Consider the following 19022-nt stretch of genomic DNA (forward strand, 5'->3'; position numbering starts at 1 on the left):
CAGGAAGTTGCCAGGTGAGTGATGCTTGTACAACTTCAGCTTCTCACCCTGTGTATGTAGTATCTCCTTTTTCTGGGCTTTTATCAAGTTTTCTGCTTATACAGATGGATATTTATTAAGACGACCCTTGTAGGATCAGCATTTCCATCTTATTAGATGACTGTATCTTAAATCACATACTCTTTGGTGGGGGAGGGGGGGAAGGAATAAGCGCCACTCACCCTTTTAAGCCTTTGGTAGAGCAAACCATTGGGTGAGATGAAGTTGGAAGCACTTCCTGTCGAATTGTATTCACTTCCATTCTCTAAGGAACTCTTACAGAACCAGGTGATAAAAAAGGAGCCTAAAATTGTTAATGTTTATGGCAGGGGTGGGCAATTATTTTGAGCGGAGGGCCGCTTACCCCATTTTGGCAGGCTGTTGAGGGCCGCATGGGTAGCCCCGCCTCTTGATAGGTGCCCCACCCCTTGACAGGCACCCCGCCCCCTGGTCACCATCTTGGGACCAATGTTCCACCAATTCAGAGCACCAGTTCTTTGCAAATCCAGAGGGAAACAACAAAGTAAATATCCAGCTGCTTAGTAGGGTGTGCAAAACAGGCTGTATTCGATTTAGATTCAGCCCAAATTAGGGACAGTGATTCTTTCAATTTATTGATTCAATTCACTGCCTGGTACCTAGATTTAATTCGATTTGCTGCCTGGTACCTAAGGTATGTAGAAAAAACATTTAAAGCTGTATCTATGTCCGAATCGCCAAATCTCTCCGAATCGTTCTGGAGGGCTCCAATTCAATTCAGAGAGATTAAAGGGTCTCCTGATTCTATGCAGATTCAGAGATTTGGCCACCGAATCAGGCCAAATCGAATCAGCGACCAAAGCTTCGCACAGCCCTATTGCTTAGTTGCTCACACACATCTTAGAAAATATACTTAAGTGTGCTAAAAAGGCCTTATAAATTGTCAAACTCCTATCTCCTATATCATCTCTTTTTTCAGGGGTTTTACTGTGCTACAGTCTGAGTTGGAAGCTGCTCATCTGTGCTTTGCCAAGACTAGCAAAAATGGCAGGAAAACCATTAATGAAGCATGCATATTTTCCATGGAATGTCGCAAGAAATGTAGAGCCCAGTTCTCCTTCCCTGCACCTTTGAAGAAGACATTCATGCCCATCCACAGCGAGTGGAGAACACTGATGGTCTAACTCAGTAGCATTCTTAAATGCAATTGGCAGTGATTTAAATAGCAAAGTGTAAGACAATGGAGAATCCAGTCCAAACAGGGTGTTTCGGATGGGCTAGATCAGTGATCCACAAACTATGGCTTGTGGGCAACTTGTAGGGTTGCCAACTCTGACTGAAGCTATTCTGGGAGATGGTTTTTTCTCCCCCAACATGGTGTGATGCCATTCATTGAATTTATTTTCTTAAAACATCCTATTAAAATCTCCCCGATTGCTTTCAGGAGTCGCTGGGAGACCAATGCTGATTCTGACAGACTCCAAATCAGGGAGGGTTGGCAACCCTAGCAACATGTCCACTCAACCCTCCAATACTGCTTGCAGTCATAGGATGTTAAAGAGTTAAAACTTTGTTAGACAGATAATGCAAAACATGCTGCTGCCTGAAGTGTGTTACTTGTTCAGTCCTGTTGCCTAGGGGCCAAGCTAAAGGTGAGGAGCACTGAGCTAAACTGTCCTTTGGGGAAGAGGGACTGGAGTAGAGATGATAACGCTGCACTTAGAACTGCCAAATATGAGAGGATAAGTTATTGTGATGATAGCAAGTCCAAATTAATAGTACAATGCCATCAGCCTTTCTTTCACTTTCCGTTCATCTAACACTCTTCTATCACAGTTCAGTGTCTTTAAGATAGGACCATGGCTTTTCTCTCCATCCAGCAGTCAGAAACTTCTGTCTGTATCCATTCGTTGTCTCCCGTTTATACTTTGTCCCTAGCCAGAACAGCTTGCAATGGGTCTTTATATTGTGTTTCTACGGTGCTTATCACACTCGGGTCCTTATTCAAAGTGAGGTCCTAGGCACTAGGGGCACCTATACATGACTCCAACACGCTGTAATCACAACACATCAGAGCACGCTCGATTAACTGAGTATGTTGGAGTGTGGTATTTACTGTGCTCTGGCCAACTCCATCATCTTGTGCATCAGTGTCCCCATGCTTAAAAATGGCAACAGAGGTGCTTGAACTAAATCTCGTCAAATGAGCTTTAGTTAAATTAACCCTGACACCATTTTAAAGCTCCAAGACGATGATACACAAGACACTCCAGGCACTTTAATTAGAGCGGTTCCCAGAGCCGCCCAATTTAAGTGCCCGCCCCAACTCCCAGAGCACATATTAAATACCATAGAGTATCAGCAGAAATAATTATGAGGTGAAAAACACACATTAAAGGGAAAGCTGGTTTTGCACTTAAGCACAAAAATGGGTTTCAAAAGACATTTGGAAATTCTGCCAAACTATCTACATGACCCTGAGCCAGACTGTGCTAAAAACCTTCCTCAGGTTTCACTGACTACAGCTGAAATTAATTTTATGTGAAACATTAATGTAACACATTTGGATAGGGGTCTCATTTCGAACCAAACAGATTTGTTTTTTCCTATTCTCAGAACATAGCTCAATACGGAACAGCAATATATGCTACCAACTTTGACCACAAGGATAATTATAGAGGTGGTTGAAAACTTCCCGCAGAAGTTTTCTATTGTGAAACGCAGCTTCATGGAAACAAACAGTTTCTGGCAATGTCTTAATTTCAGTGCAATTTTCAGGGGAGAAATAACAAAATGTAATGTTTTCAAGAAGGGCAAAATGTTTTGTTCTGAACATCATTTCATTCCATTTATTGCTTTATATGAAATAATATGTACCATAATGGTTCAAAAGTATCAAAACAAAACATCCTGATGTTTCTATACCGTGTTAGGGGGAATTTCCATTCTGAGAGAAATTTCAAGACTGACTTTTATTCCGATTGGAAATGCCAACAATTTGCTGAATGTCAGATTCCTGGTGGGGGGGAAGGAAATGCTATTTTCCAAGCAGCTCTTGCTTCACTGCATGCTTCCCCAAGGGATAATGGAAATCTTAATCTGCTAAAAATACCATTGGGCAGCCAAACAGCGGGTTGCTATGCAGTCGTCAAAGTTTTCTGGGCATTAATAATTTGATCAGGCACAGAGCACGTAGCCGAGTTCCTCTATGTTAGCATATGAATTAATTTCAATTAGAATACCTGTATGCATTAAACTCAGATTACACATACATGTTTGCAGTTTTGGGACCTTAAACAGGATTTACAGGTGGGGTCATTTAGGGGGCTCTCTATTCTGGAAGACATTTTAAGATGCCAAAGCCCCTTTTATCATCTTGTCTGCTTAAATTATGCTATATAGAAGATATTAATAATCCCCCTCCTGCCCAATCACCCTGGTTAGCTTTTCTTTCCTGTACTTTTGCACTTTCTGGGATGGTATACCATCTCAAAGGTAATGAAAGATTTTTCTGCCCCATAGAAAAGGTTTGAGTTTTCAGAGGATATGAGATACTGCCATGCAGAATGATTTTGCAGTGGCTAGGACTACTCATATTGCCCTTTTATATACTCTTTGAAAAAGAGACTGTGGGGAAGAAAGGTATTTACAGTTGGACCTCAATAATAAATGGTGATCCTCTTTGACTAGACTCAGGGCCTACCAGATGCCCACAGTTGTTCTGGCTGGATGTAGATTTTCCATTCCAAGAGCTAAAAGATGTTGCCCGGTCTGTCTAGGAGTTTTGAAAGATATTATCCACTATGTTTTAGAATGTTCTTTATATAACGACACAAGGAAAAACCTATTTATTACTGTTCCTGCAGAAATTGATACATTTTTCAAACAGAGAGAAATTAATCTGGCTTCTACAGCAACCAGATTAAAATTTAGTAAACCATCTTGCAATTTTTCCTTATAAGGCAGAAGTGATTAAAGTAATATATCCTTTATTACTGCTACGAGTGATACATTTTAACATTAGATTTGATTGTCTCAACTGTGGATCTATGTACAACGTTATAGATTCATGTCTTGATTTACTACTATACTTATATTAATAATGTTTTTATGTTGGTGGGCTCTATTTTTAATACAATATTTGTAGCTCGGTTACTTTGTTCAAACTTGTCTATATTACAGTCATATGTGTGTTATGTCGTTTTTAGGAGCATGGCATTTAGCCAGAATCCTTAATAAATTGAACTGAATTGAACTGAAATTAAGATGCCAAAGGAAATCTAACATCCAAACTGTATCGACTCTCCCTTAATTCTTGACAAAAAACTGACATAAACCTTAAATATCTATCTAGTGCCTAAGTCTTGAGTTTGATTAGGCACCATTTTCATACACAATACATTATCTCTCATGGAAACATGCTCCTCCCCAATAATTTATGAAAAAAAATACATTCTTCCTTAACACATTACTCTCCAGATAATTACTTTAAATTTGTTAAAAATAAATTAGCATTTCATGAACATTTTCCAGTTTGCTAGCAGTTGAATAAATAATGAAGAGTTCTGGCAGTCTAATTATCTTTGTGCTTAATAAAAGCCAGCTATAAAAAGATGCAACTTTTCTTTCCGCTTTGCACATTTACAGCATTTGGAGCATAAACTGCTGCTACGCTGATGATCTTGTAGGGATTGTAGAGGTTCCATTCATTATACTGCGTGCTAGCACCCAGCACAGCAACCATCAGAAACAAAACCCTAACAGGAATTACTGCCTTCCTAAACGGCATTAGCCTTTTTTTTTTTTTTATCCTATCCAACGTCCACCTCACTGATTTCAAATAAGGCACTGCATCAGGCCCTTCATTACTTAATCAGACAGGCAGGTTTTTAGGCTAGACATAGCTTTATATGAGATGAAAGTTCAAGTGAATGCAAGGGGTTAAGCTACTACAGAACTTTTGGAAGCCCAGGCTTTGTTGACTTCAATGATTACATTATTAAAATATCTCCATAAGCTTAAGTAGTACAGGTCCATATTGTGAAGGTTGAAAGACCAGGCTTCTAGTCTCAGTTTCCTGTGTAGAAAGTTGCTACACACAGGAATCGTTTTGTAGCATTAAGATTCTAATACCATGGCACTTACCAGGAAGCTTTATTCCTAGGTTTGGCAAGGGGCACAAAGAGCGCTTTCTGCTACCCTGGCTACTCCCCGAGTGGCCTCCAAATTAAGTTAGGGGCAGCACCAAGAGTCGCTCTAATGTGCATCTTTGTGCCCTGGGGCAATAGCAGCACAAAACACACTGAGAAGAGAGACATTTAAGGAACTTTCCTTCCACAGGGCCTGCAGAGCCAGTTGTTGTGGAGCTGCTTTGCCAGCTTCATATCACCTGGGCTAGGGACAGACATTCAAAAGGTGTGAGCCTGAATTGATTCAATCTTTGCAGGTTAATCTAACCTGCCTAGGCTGAATCAGTTTGTAACCATACAGACATGTCCTCTGGACTGTAAAAATGCAGGCACATGCCTGCAGTGGCTCAGGCTAGAAGCCAAGAGGTGCTAAAGCAGCCCTCCCTTCCCTTCTACAATGCTGAGCTAAGGGGGGGTTGTGACCAGGCCCCGGCAGGAGGCTCTGACTCAGTGAGAGAGCCAGAGGGGGTTTACACAACATTTATCACCCCGTCACCAAAACAAACAGATCTCTCATTAGTTTACACTATTCTTAAGCAACTTGTTCCAAGGAAGGATGGACATTACCAACTACCTGTTGATTAGCTCCAAAGAGGCCCTGAGAACCTGTCCTGTCTCCCTTTGTCCGGTCCCCCATAGCACAGGCCAGGAAGCCAGGCAGATGCCTGCAGTCTCTGCAGGAACTCCAGCCGGAGAGCAGAAGGGAGAGGCCAGCTCTGCTGTGGAGCAGAGAGCCCTGCCCAGCCCAGAGAGCATGCCAGGATGCTGGGGGACTCTGATTTAACTTAAACCAGCAAGGGGTCTGGGACAGACACTGCATAAATCAGCTTGACCCAAATCAGTTAAGTTTGATGCTACATTCTACCAGGTTCATCTCAAACCAGTTTTCACCATTTTCAAACTGGTTTATGTGCACTGAACATCTATTCTGTTACAGGTTTAAACCAGTTTCTGATCACTTAAACTGGTTTATGTGCAATGTCTGTCCCTAGCCTTGGGGGTTCCCCGGCTGGACAGCTGCACTGGATTTCTGGCCACTTGGTGTCTGAAAATAGACACAGATGGGCAGTAGCAGAAGATAAAAATTGGCCCTTATATCTTTATGATCCTTCTTACACCAGCCATTTTTCTTATCCTCTCTACTCCTGTTGATTCGGGATTAAATTGCATCCAAAACAAGCCCTGAATTTATCTTCCAATTTTGCATTTCTCTTGTCTTGCATTAAAAACACATTCCCTTACTTTAAAGGGAGCAGACCACACATTGCAGAGTATATGGAAAAACTGATGTAAAAAATAGGTTGACTGTTTTAAAATGCTATCAGCACAAAATTGCCTGAAAATGAGGAAAAACATTTTAAGTATTTACTTGAAAAGTTTCTCTTTTTAATAAATGAATCCAAGGGCTGAGAAAAATGAGTAAAAAATGGTGCAATTGGAAAAGGGGTATGTCTGGACACACGAGATCCACGTTGATAGTTGCAAAGTAATTTTCTTGATGAAACCATAGAAAAACCATTTGTCATTTACTTCTGAATTCATTTCCCCAGACTGCGAAACAAACACTGGGGAGGTTTTGGTTTGGTTTTCTTGTTTTGTTTTGTTTTTTCAGATTTTAATTATATCCATTACTGAGCATTTTATATTTGCTCAGCTACTAATTCAAACACTGCTTGATCTAATGTCACAGGCAAACAGAATTACATTAACAGGACTGGGGAGAAAATAATCAATTTCCATTACAATGATATTGGATCCAACCTTACTGAAATCAATGGAAGCTTTGCTTACCAACTGCTGAAAGGTCAAGCCTCTTGCTTTCCTCTGGCATGGGCATGCCAGATGGAAGGATGATTTGTGTGGGGAGAGGCAGTAAAATTAAATTAGCAATCCTTTCACTAATGAGCATCTCTCTCCCATTCTCGCATTGAGTTCCATATACTTCCCCTTACAAAACTGAGCTCTAAAATCATGATCCATGGTCCACCAAAAGCCTGTTCATTTCACGATTTTTGGATCAGCCATTCCATTAGTCATAGAAAAGGCTCCTTTGTTAAAGGAATAGTCTTATATTACTTATAACTTTTGTGGGGAACCAAAGCACAGCAACCAACTTGCTCAAGGTCACAAGAGAAATCTGTGATAAACCCAGGAACTTAACTCTGTCCTCCTAGGGTTCAAAGTTGCATCAAAATACCCCCTGCTGGATGTAATCTTTCATGTCACCCAGCATGGTTGAAAAGAAACCATATTTGAGATTGTTAGCATTAATAGTAATAATAAACTAATTCAAGGGGAAGAAATGTTTTATAACACACAGAATGGGCACTTTAGAATGCGCCTATTACGGATGCATCATTAGCAACTTAAAATTATGAAGATTAGTTCTTGCTTTAAGAGAGTATAGTAAATATTAGACAAAGTGCGTCTCTGAGGAACAATTGCTGAATATTCTCTTACTGAAAGCTGCATTTAATTTTTCATGCTGACATGTTTTTCTTTTGAAATATTATCACTATCTTTTAGACAATAATAATTTTTTCTACACAGATGGATTCCCACCAGAAACCTCAGAAAGCTACTGGGTTTAATGGCAATATGATCCAATAAATTATTTTTACAGACCACATACACCGTATTGCCCTCCTGAGAGGTAAGCAGGAATTAAATTCTCTTTGTGAAACATTCTTTTTAAAAAAAAAGTAAAAACTAATCTATCAGTTCACTCTCTCTCTCAAATGACTGAGCTATCACTGCTTAATATAACAAGTAATGCAATTTGCCTTCAAAACAGTGCCTCCAGTAGTAACAAGACTTGACAGCTAGAAATGTAAAACGTCAAGCAGTGTCCATGTACCCTAGCTCATGTTTATTTAAGTTAGCATAGAGACCTAACTCTATGGTAGCATGTGTCCTAAAAATGATGCAAGTTTTTACTGACATTGCATTAACAAAACTGGCTTACAGGGAGCAAATCTTGTTTTCCTTAGAATTGCTGTTTGTTTTTTCATGCTTTTCTCAGTGTGAACCAAAAAAGACGTCCGATCAGTTTCATCATTGTTTGTCGTCAATTTCACTGTTAGGTTCTATCTTTAAATCCATTCCTCCCTTCAGAAGGGAAGGCTTTTTCTCAGCTTCACTCAAGACAAAAGTCCTGCCAACCTCTTTGTAATATTGTTCCCTTTGTGCTCTTGGCATGTCCCCGTATAGACGATAGGGAGACATGATATGAAATGGGTAACTTGCAGAAACTTCTGTAGCAATCGTTTCCTGCTTTGCTTTGTGGCACAGTCATCCCCTGAATCCTTTACAGCTGCGTAAATGGAAGCTTTGTGAGTGTTATTGTCACAGTGTTGAGTTCAATATGGGCCCAACAAGTATCTTTAATAATGAGAGTTTCTCCCCATTCTTCTCTATTAGCATCAGATTGGTTCTAATCCCAGTCAAATAAAAAGTACATTAGAAAAGAATACTCCTTTGTAAATGCTATTTTCCCCCCATTTCCCCAATTTCCCCCCCTAAGAATTAATCTACTTGGAAGATTTTCAGACCACTCCTTCTCTGTATTTAGTCCTAATGGAAGTAGCAGAGATTAAAAGCAAATCTTTTTTCTACTGACATGTAAGCAATTTCTTGGCAGATTCCCACGGTGTTCTAAGGTTAACGTTATTGGTCTAAGTGCTGAGTTTCATGTTCACAATCAAGCATCGGAAGCCATTTAATGGTAGCTTCTTTGCTAAATATAGCAGAATTGACCCACCCAGGATGCACCCTCTCAGTGTAAATGCAGGTAACCTTCCAAGCACCATATCCATTTACATCCTTTAGCAAATGCATCTGTCCAGATAGGAAATTTCAGCAGAGCTAATGGATCCCTGTTGCTACAGCAGCAATCAAATCCTGCTTTGTATGACTTTTTGAAGCCTTCACTCCCTTCTCCCTTCTCCTCCTCTCACCACCCGCATCCAAAGTCAATATGTATTCTAAAAGCATCTTAGTATCACATTTAGGTCCTAGCTTTATTTTGCATTCTCACAAGTTATGATAAATGAACACTATACGATAGGCTTTCAAGGTGACACAAAATGCTATTACTAGGTGAACCGATTCTAAATTCTTTTGCTTTTTTAGCCTTGTTAGAGATTATTTGGATTTAAGTCTACCCTAGCAATGAGGCAAATTACAAGCCATTAATATACATTTAAAGTTTCTCCCTGCCCATTCAAGCAGAATTCAGAAGTCAATCACAACTTTAGAGTAACCTTTAGATGCACCTGTTTCTCACTATTCCTAAATCAATAATTCTTAAGCTAATATATCAGATTTTCCTATACTGCCCATTGCTGCAATTATTCCACTCTTAAAGCAAGATAAATGACATCTATTATTATTTATAGAAGCAGCCACATTTAGAAAAAAGGATTAAGCAATTATCCCGCCTGTTTTCTTTCCAATTTAGGGGGTCCTGGGAGTTTAAAGATGTATAAAGTCTTCTTAAGTTTCAAAGAAAATATGAGTATGATCATACTCTGGACATAGATGCCAACTAAACTTATTTACTAATATTACCAATTGTGGGGGGAGACTTCTTCAGGGATGTAAAGGCACCAATCCTGTTGAAAGTCAACGATTCTTGTGCTCCCAAATGCCTTCAATGATTTTGAAAAATCCCTTTCCTACAACACATACAGGCTATCTGACAGATGTGACAGATGCACAACAATTACGCGGACTTTTTGGGCATCCGTGACTGAGTATGTTGGATTCTATCATTCTGGACTAAGTATGATGTAACACAATCCATTTTAAACAGACAGCAACAACCCATGATTTACATCAGAAACCCATGTCGCGCACACTGAAAAAAATTCCAGTCTCATTCCAAGTCTCAGGTCTGGAAACTGGGGAAATCAGGTCATGGGCATTATATCTTGCGACTCTGCAAAATGCATCTGTGCATCCAGAAGGCGAGAAGACAATGTATCAGGGGGTGAATCTCACTGCTCATACCTACTGCATATATGTTGATGCCAAGGATTGAGCACTTTTATGAACTGACAGTCTCCACCTCTGGAAGGCTCAGTACTTTACCACTCATGTAAAATGCAATCACCACTGAGTGCTGCTTGGAAGAAAAAAAACATAGTATTCCTGAGGCATCCATGTACAAGAGGGAAAAAGTTAGTCACAAGTGGAGCAAGAGAGTTGGAGGATCTGTATTAATTTGTCTGATGAAAGCACTACTGACAAGTAAAAACCGGGGAAGCCATGCATTAGAGTGCAAATTAACTTACTTGGAAACAAGAGAGAATGCCTCCGAACAAATAGCTGGGCAGGGGACGAGTCTGATTAGGATGTGGCCCAGAGCAGCAGGGAAATGGGCCCGCGTCACCTTCTCAAATACAGAACTGAAGGTGTTGATGTCTGCTGTCTTGCAGTTCTGGTCCCCTCCTCCTGTATCTAAGATGTTGCCCCCATGTAGGACAAGAATAAGGACGTGAGTTTTACAGTTCCTGTGCTGAGCTCCATCCTGAAGAAAGGATACAGTCATTGGAACAGGCTTTGCAGAACAACATTAGTACATTTTGTGCCAACCTCCGCAAGCAATTAGCTATATTCTTCCAGGCTCAGAGTGATCTTTTTTGTAGTCAACTTTGAAAAAAATCAATTTTATTCAAGTATCTCCAACTCAGATACAGCACACTCTGCTTTACCACAGCAGCTTTTGTGCCTGAGGCTTAGCTATAGGTTTCAGATCCAAAGACGATTATGAATGGTTTTACGCACCACAAAAGCTATTGGTTGCGTACTCAGACAGGGGAAGATGGCCAACATCTAGAAAAAGCCAAAGTAAGCGTCTAGGTATCACGGACTACACTAATCTCATTTTGCCAGATTTATCAAAAAGTCTTAAAACCTGTGATCATTTCAGTTTAGGAGAAGAGAAGCACATTTCGCTGCCAATATAACTGTACATCACAATTAGTTAATGTAGTTTTTCATAACCTGTTAAGTTGACCATCCAGTATTTGAAATAACCATTTTTTTGTTACTCCCCCATAATATACTTAACATAAATTAGTACATATTATGCAATAGCAGCAATAGTAATGAGTCCATATGAATACATTTCTTTGAGATTCAAATCATATATATCATTTCTTTTACAGTCCTGTCCTCTTGACAGTTTTTGGTGACAACCTCACCCATGGATCACATCCCACTGATTGAGGAAAATGTAGGTAATGCATAGGAAAGTTAGGGCCTTCTCCTGACTGCTATTTTAAGTGTGACTTTGGCACATTTGATTCCTGTAGTCTTATAGGCATAGCACTGAGATAACCAATGCACAAAAACGATACGAAGACTTTGTTATTTTGTGCTAAGGACCAGAGGGAGCCAGTGAGTTACTGAATTGTAAAATGTAATGCAAATAAAGCAGGCAAATAATTTAAACAAAAAAAGGCAAGGATGCTGCAATTGTAAAATATACTGAGCTAGGGAGTAATGTATTTTAATTAAAAATTGATAAGATTTTAACCACATGATTCAAACACCCTTGGTTTAGAGATTAGCAGGATGTTGTCCAAGAAGGTCCTTCCACTGCCCCTTGGTCTCCAAATAGCTTCAGCCTCTCCTGACCTTCCTGGCATATTACCATGTTCAGGAATGGCTCCAGAGGAACCTTGGATAAAAACGTAACATGGATTGATGCTTATTGGAATGATGAATTTTTAATTGGAACAGCAAGTCATAGGGCTTAGTATGAGCTGCCAGAATTGGGGATTGATAAGGTTTTATAGCCACATTTGTACTCAAAGCACTTAGGAGGCTGGGCTGATTTTTCCTGAATGCAAAAGGTAAAATAATGAGATGAAATAAATCTATTTAGTACAACCTACTTCGCAGGTGTATTCAGATAGACAAAGTACTAAACTATTGGGTTGTCTTGATTTTTGCCACCAACACGAGTCATCTGATGTAGGAAATCATCTTACCTCATTGTCCTCATGTATTTCAATGCTGCCTTGGGCAGGAAATCTTTGTTTTCTCAAAGATGCTCGATATAATTCACCTGGAAGGAAGCAGAAATACACTGAACCTTAGTACTTTAACATGTCTGATCTAAAGAGGTCTGTAGAGATGAATCACTTATCTAAGTTTATTTTAGCAATATTTCTGGTGGGAATACCGTGCTCTAGCAGCCTTCATTCATATGAACACCACGGCATTGGCCCGGGTTTTCAAAAGCATTTAGATACCTAAATCTGATCCAATTCCCATCAGCATCTGAAAAAGGAGGATGGCCCTTTGGGGAAAAGCCATATATTGTGACCCAGGAGATCTGGTTTGAGATCTTGTTCTGCCATAAGCCTCTTGGGTGACCTTGGGTAAATTGCTTTGTCTTTTTGTCCCTCAGTATCCCATAAACCCATGCTGCATCTCTTAAATTTTGTTTCTCTCGTCTATTCAGGCTGTAAGATCCCTGAAGCTGAGGATGGCAATCAGTATGCATCTCTATGGCATGTACTACAATACAGCCCTCTATTCAGTTAGAGACATATATTATCCTGTATATAAAATATTATGGGAACTCTTCCACCAGCTTCTGATCAGTGCCATCCTGCCCATGACTTTGATGAGCACAGATTCAGGCCACAGCAACCATGTCACACTTCATGCAATAGCCTCTGACTTACCTTAAGCTATAGAAATAAAAACGGTGAGGTATACCAAAATCAACCTAAACATTGTCATCGGCATACCTGAGGTCTAGATATATCAATCCTGGAATATTTGTGCTCTTAATTCGCATAAAGACATATACAGCTTATTACCATTCTTTTAATGAGTGCGTTGTCTATATTGACCATAATCAGAATGGATTTTTGCATTGGTTTGGGCGAGGTTAAAATTTCATCTTCATTTTTACCTCTGTAGTAGAAAAAAACCCAGGCTGATCATTTCCAAAAGTGCTTGGGTAGCCAAGACCCTTCAGAGTTATTAGCTAGATTTCAACAGCTACATTAGCAGACCCTGTGTTTCAATCACATGAATCAAGTACAGATGACTACGCAAAATTGAGTTATCTGTATGTTATCAGCTGAACCTGAATATGAATTAATTCGATGTTCTAAAAGCAAAGTTTCTTCATTAGTGGTCATGGAGGAGATGACAAAAATCTGCAGAGCTATTAGTTTCATCTCACGGATCGGAGAATCTCCCTTTCCACAATCACTGGGCAGAAGAAATAGGAAATATTCTCCAGCCTGGAAAATCCAGGTGCAAAAACATCCAACTACGTGACAAAGCCTGGCTGGTTAGGAGAGAGAGGATTTGCACTGCTCAGAACAAATTCCTTTTCATTCAAGTAATCACCAATGCAAGGTGCAAAAGGACAAATACCTATACTGTGGGCCTCAATAAATACCTTCATCCTCACCACCCCTAAATAGGCTTTCGCATCCAAGGCATATTGCTAGTAATACTGCATATTACCAATGACAGACTGTCTGTGGCAATGATTATAAGCTCAGAGGAATAGGTGTCTACTTGCTTGCCTCAAGATGCAAAACCCTTATGGGCGACTGCAAAAAGACCATGCTTCCTAACCGAACTTCCTCCCCCGGGGAGGAGATCAGTAAGAATAAATGCACTATACTAGTGTCCGGTTTTACCTTTGTGTCTATTTATAGATGTTTCTTTACAACCATATGACGGCAGAGCTGCTGTCGGCTCTCTGGTCTCCACACACTGCATTCAGCCCCTTTTCTACAGCTGTGTGTGTTGGTTTCCTAGGAAACAGCTGGGGGATGCGATTTGATTAGCTCTGTTGTCAGCTTGACTGTTGTTTACACGCGGGACCAACCTCTCGCCAACAAATAAGGAGAGCTCTATCTTGCCACCCTGAAGGGCCGCCATGAGGCCCCTGGCTTAGAGGTCATGAGTCAAACTTTGTGAAATCATCTGGACCCCCAGTCTTCTGCCCATGCAGGTTTTAACTTAGACATAAGGGTAAAGACGGGCATTCTCTAATCTGTTCTTGAAACCAAAAGAAGGGTGCAAAGAGGGAAGGAAAGAAAAAGTCAAGTTCAGCACTCATTTCCAAGTAATCTGTACTGGGAATGAAGCTGTCTCTACCAGCACTGTCTCTGTTGAGTGTATTTGCAGTATTTTATACTAATAATGCAGTATCTTGATGTCTATGCCCCTTCAGGGCATGGACATTTCTCCTTGAAGGATATGGTGTTCACCCATGCCCTAACAAGTTGGGTTATTTTTAAAGACATTTTCTACTGGATTCGTAATATTTCCCACAAAGAAGTTTCTCAAGTTATTTGAAAACGAGCATGTTAATGTTCTGTAACAAATGTTTACTGAACAATCATTTAAAAGTCCATAAAAATAGAAATCCAGTCCTACCAGTATGCCATCTAGAATTTAAAGCATTCGAAATGTGCCTCCTTCCAAAGCTATTCTAGGAACACCTATTTCTCGAATGTGGAAAATAAACAACGAGTAGGCAAAGCACCAGCTACCGTCTGAGATGTTACAGAGGGCACAAAAGCACGTTTGCAAATTGTTTCCCGTTCAAATTGAAAATGAGGGATTTGCTGTAGGACAACAGATGGCCCTGTCTATGTGGATGACTCCGCTTGCGTTGGGCCGTTAACAACTTTCTAGGTGAGTTTATATTTGTGTGGTCAGTTAATGGCCTTAAGTGACTGTGTAAATCACCCTGGCCCAAGTGAAAGGCTGTCGTGACAACCGTTCACAAAAACATCTTTCTGAAGCCGAATATTGCTGAAAAAGGAGCCAGCAAGGCAGAATGAAGTCAAATACTTTCAAAATTTCTGAAATCAACTGTTTTATTCCCACTGACGTGGGAGTCAAACATGTCTCCTTACATGACTTGTGAGAAGAGGCCAAGGGAACTGGGCTTATTTAGTCCAGGGGATTTAATAGCAGCCTTCAACTAGCTGAAGGGGTGTTGCAAAGAGGATGGAGCTGGACTGTTCTCAGTGGTGGGAGATGACAGAACAAGAAGCAATGGTTTCAAGTTGCAGCAAGGGTAGGTTTAAGTGAGATATTAGGAAAAACTCTCTCACTAAGAGGATGGTGAAGCACTGGAATGGCTTACCTAGAGGGGTGGTGGCCTCTCCATCCTTGGGGGTTTTTACAGCCTGGCTAGACAAAGCTTTGGCTGGGATGATCTAGTTGGGGCTGGTCCTGCTTTGAGCAGGAGGCTGGACTAGATGTGACCTCCTGAGGTCCCTCCCAGCCCTAATTGTCTATGATGCTATATATTGTAATCTTCAAGTTGGGATTGTTCCTTCAAATCAAAGCATTAATGTTTTTACAAATAACCTTTTAATGAAGGGTTTGTTTCTTCTGAAAGTTGTGATAGGTCTGAAAGAAGGGCGTAAGAAGAAAAATGTCACCAGTGAGGCAACTCCATCTGTACATAAAGATGTGTCCATGGGCAGATCTAGATGTTTTAAAAGCGCGGTGCAGATGGTAAAGTGCCTCATCACATATAAAACAACACATTTTTCTCCCATTCAAAAGAAACTATAAGCTTTACTAATACCCTAGAGGCCTAGGGCTGTATGATTCAGTTTGTATGATTGAAGCACAAATAACTTCATTGGAATGAGTTACAAACAATCTGCAGGGCTGTGAAATAGGACTTTCAGGAGCGGCTAACAGACAGCATAATTGTAGAACAAAGGATAGCTCAACTGGTAGAACATCAAGTCCATTAACAAGGAGAGGGTCATTAATGGCGGTGGGGAAAAAAAGAGTTTAGAAGGAATCGGGTAGATTATAATGAGCCATGAAGTCAACTAACTCCCTCAGCACTGCCCAACTAAAAATGCTGCTGCCACTGCCGGCCCATTGGTTTTAAACTTTGGATGGAGCAGGAGTCAAAGGGGGGTACACAAAAGCAATAGTGCACCACCCCCTGGATCCACCTCTGGATGCATCTTTGGCTAACAATTAATTTGATGCAAATACAAACTAATTTAAAGAACAAGAAGGAATCTGCAAAAACAATAAATGCTGATGGTCGCAAAGGGCCTGCCAAAGTAGCCAGTAATCAGTGACGGAGTTCCCTTTTGCTTGTGAATACTTCATTAGGATCTCATATTTGGCAGGCAGGCAGTCTGATCCAAGGTCTGTCAAATCTGAGACTTAAGAACAATTTGCTTTTGCAATTGTGCCGAAGATAATTGCAGGCTGGTTGTGCCGAGGGACTGGCTACCGAGAACAGAAAACAGAACGAAGCGGTATTTAGAGCAGCACCTGGCAATAGTGCCTGGCTGCTCCAGGAACCCCTCCAGACCTCCGATTGTTTCCTATCTTTGGTTCCTGCTTCTTGGCCAGTATTTGGCGTCTGTCCTCAGCTGTGGACTCTTGGCCAGCATCCCAGCTCCAATTTGTCTCTTAGTCTGGGATTTCATATCCAGTTCTTTGCTTGCATACTTGTTACAGACCTTGGCCCTAACCACTGGATTAAAACAACCATCCTTCATTCCTTGCTGTCAAGGCCAGTGCAAACAAACTGGAAGGACTTCCCTCTAAATAGAAACAGAAGAAAGACTTTCAACATTGCTGCTTTTTTTTTTTTTATACCTGCTTTCAAATTAAGAATGTGTAAATTAAGAGTGATTTCTCTCTTTCACTGTCTGATTCTGTTTATTGCTTCTACTGATAGTTGTTTAACTCTTGAGTGTTCGCTTTCACTAGGAACAGTGTTTGAGCCTAGCAAAACATACCGATTATCTCAGCAAAACATGACAAAATTGGAGCATTATATCCACCGCTATCATAGGAATTAGAAATTAAACTGAAGCAAAACTGCACAATTAATAATGAGAGGCAGTGCCAAATTAAATACCCTGGTGGAACATGATCAAGATGTTTTGGAAAGAGACTGATCTGATAGGCTACATGACATAGAAAACATTCCCTTACAAGGTTCAGGCAAGCTCTACTCACACAAGAATAAGACATTTTTTTAATTAGTTGAATTCCTTGGAAAATATGGCCTTGTGAGAGAAGAACATTTGATGAATTAACTCAAAGGAAAGTCACAATCATTACCTGGGAAGGAAAACATTCAAATCAACAGTATTAAAATTAATGTGAACAGGCTTAAGAAGGAAATTATTTCTACCTGGAAAACTATCAATTATTACTCTGTTTCACTTGACAACACCCAAGACATTAGAAAGCAAGAGCAGATAACAATGATTGTTAGATATATTTCTGTAGAAGCAGCAACTGAACTGATGTAAGACAGTTACTAGGGGTGTTCGAAGTGGGCCTTATTCGATTCGGATTCGGTCCGAATCAGGGACAGTGATTCGATTCGTTGATTTGGATCACCTGTCCCTGATTCCATTTGGCCAAATCTGAATCTGAAGATTCGATGCGGATTCAGAGAATCAGCTATTAGGACATAGACACTGCTTTAAAAGTTTTTTCTACGTACCTTGAAGTACCACCGTGGCTCGTAATCGCTGTGATGCTGGGGCACGTGGAGCGTCCCACAGGAGTGCAGGGAGGACCCTCCATGTGCTCGGTGGCCAACCCAGAAGTGGACTGGAAGTATTTCTGGTCCACTTCTGGGTCTGCCGGGGAGCGTGCTGGGAGGCCCCCTGTGCCACCCTGGCTTGGCAATTGGCTGCAGGGGGACCCCGGGTCCCCACCAGACCCAGGAGGCACCAGTCACCAAGCCGGGGGGGGGAGGGCCACGGGGAGGCCCCCAGCATGCTCCCCAGTGGACCCAGAAGTACTTCTGGTCCACTTCCAGGTTTGCTGCCAAGCGCGTAGGGGCCCTCCCCTGCACTTCTGTAGGACACTCCATGCGCTCCAGCACTGCGGTGTTCACGAGCCCCTGCTACCTAGAGGTATGTAGAAAAAACATTTTAAGCTGTCTCTATGTCCGATTCGATTCGGAGAAATTAAAGGGTCCTCTGGTTCAATTTAGAGATTCAGCTACCGAATCGGGCCGAATCTCCACCGAATCAAATCAGGGACTGAAGCTTCAGACAGCCCTAGTAGTTACATCAAAGAATATTTTAAATGACAGATTTTACTGGGTCAGGAATGACAGAAGCTCTTTGCAAACAGTAAAAGCAATGGAAATCACACTCAGTGATTTGAGGGGTCAAGGCTATGGTGATGGGACATACGTCAGTAGCAAGCAGAGCCCAGAACAAAATTCAAGACAGCAGTTTTGTCCCGTCTTGAATATGATGCATGTTCTTAAGCTTGTTCTCAATGACGACACATTGCTTTGGAGCTGCAGCATTTTCCAACTTGTTTCACAGATTCACAGAAGCTTAGGGCTGGAAGGGACCTCGTGAGATCATCGGGCCCAGCCCCCCTGCCCTGGAAAAGATTATACTTTTCTGTAGCCTCACTGGAGCACTAGGATATAATCTGCCAACATGACCAACCTGTTTCCAAAGCCCTCAGGTGAAACAGGATGGGAAAGAACAGAGGTAATCTGTATTTTTCAGGACCAAGCTTCAGAAGTCCATGGCACTTATTTCAACTGCCAGCAACTCAGACCTAAGGACTCCACAGGAACCAAATTTAAATTAAAGAAATTCCTGGCTCTCAGAATCTGCAGCCATGAATTCTTGTGCAGTAGTGCTCTTTGGCATGATACAGCTGATGAAGTCAACATCACAAGTTGGGTTAAGAAACCGAAAAAGATATTGCACGTCAACTAAACGCTTCAAAAGATTTCTTCTCTCAGCTACCACTCTGATAAGGGATTTGCAAGTGCCCTGCCTGATG

General features: G+C 41.0%; 1 protein-coding gene across 4 annotated transcripts in view; it reads right to left on the reverse strand.

Moving 5' to 3' along the window:
- Nucleotides 1–19022, reverse strand: part of PITPNM3 (PITPNM family member 3) — a 317984-nt gene that overhangs the window by 84476 nt on the left and 214486 nt on the right. For all 4 annotated transcript variants that reach the window (XM_059717443.1, XM_059717442.1, XM_059717441.1 and 1 more), the window contains 2 exons: nt 12206–12282; nt 10502–10737 (listed from right to left, as the gene is read on the reverse strand). In XM_059717443.1, coding sequence (XP_059573426.1) covers nt 10502–10737; nt 12206–12282 — 313 coding nt within the window. The remainder of the gene's footprint in view (nt 1–10501; nt 10738–12205; nt 12283–19022) is intronic.

Source organism: Alligator mississippiensis, chromosome 14 (assembly GCF_030867095.1).
Source record: "Alligator mississippiensis isolate rAllMis1 chromosome 14, rAllMis1, whole genome shotgun sequence".
In the NCBI taxonomy this organism is placed as follows: Eukaryota; Metazoa; Chordata; order Crocodylia; family Alligatoridae; genus Alligator; species Alligator mississippiensis.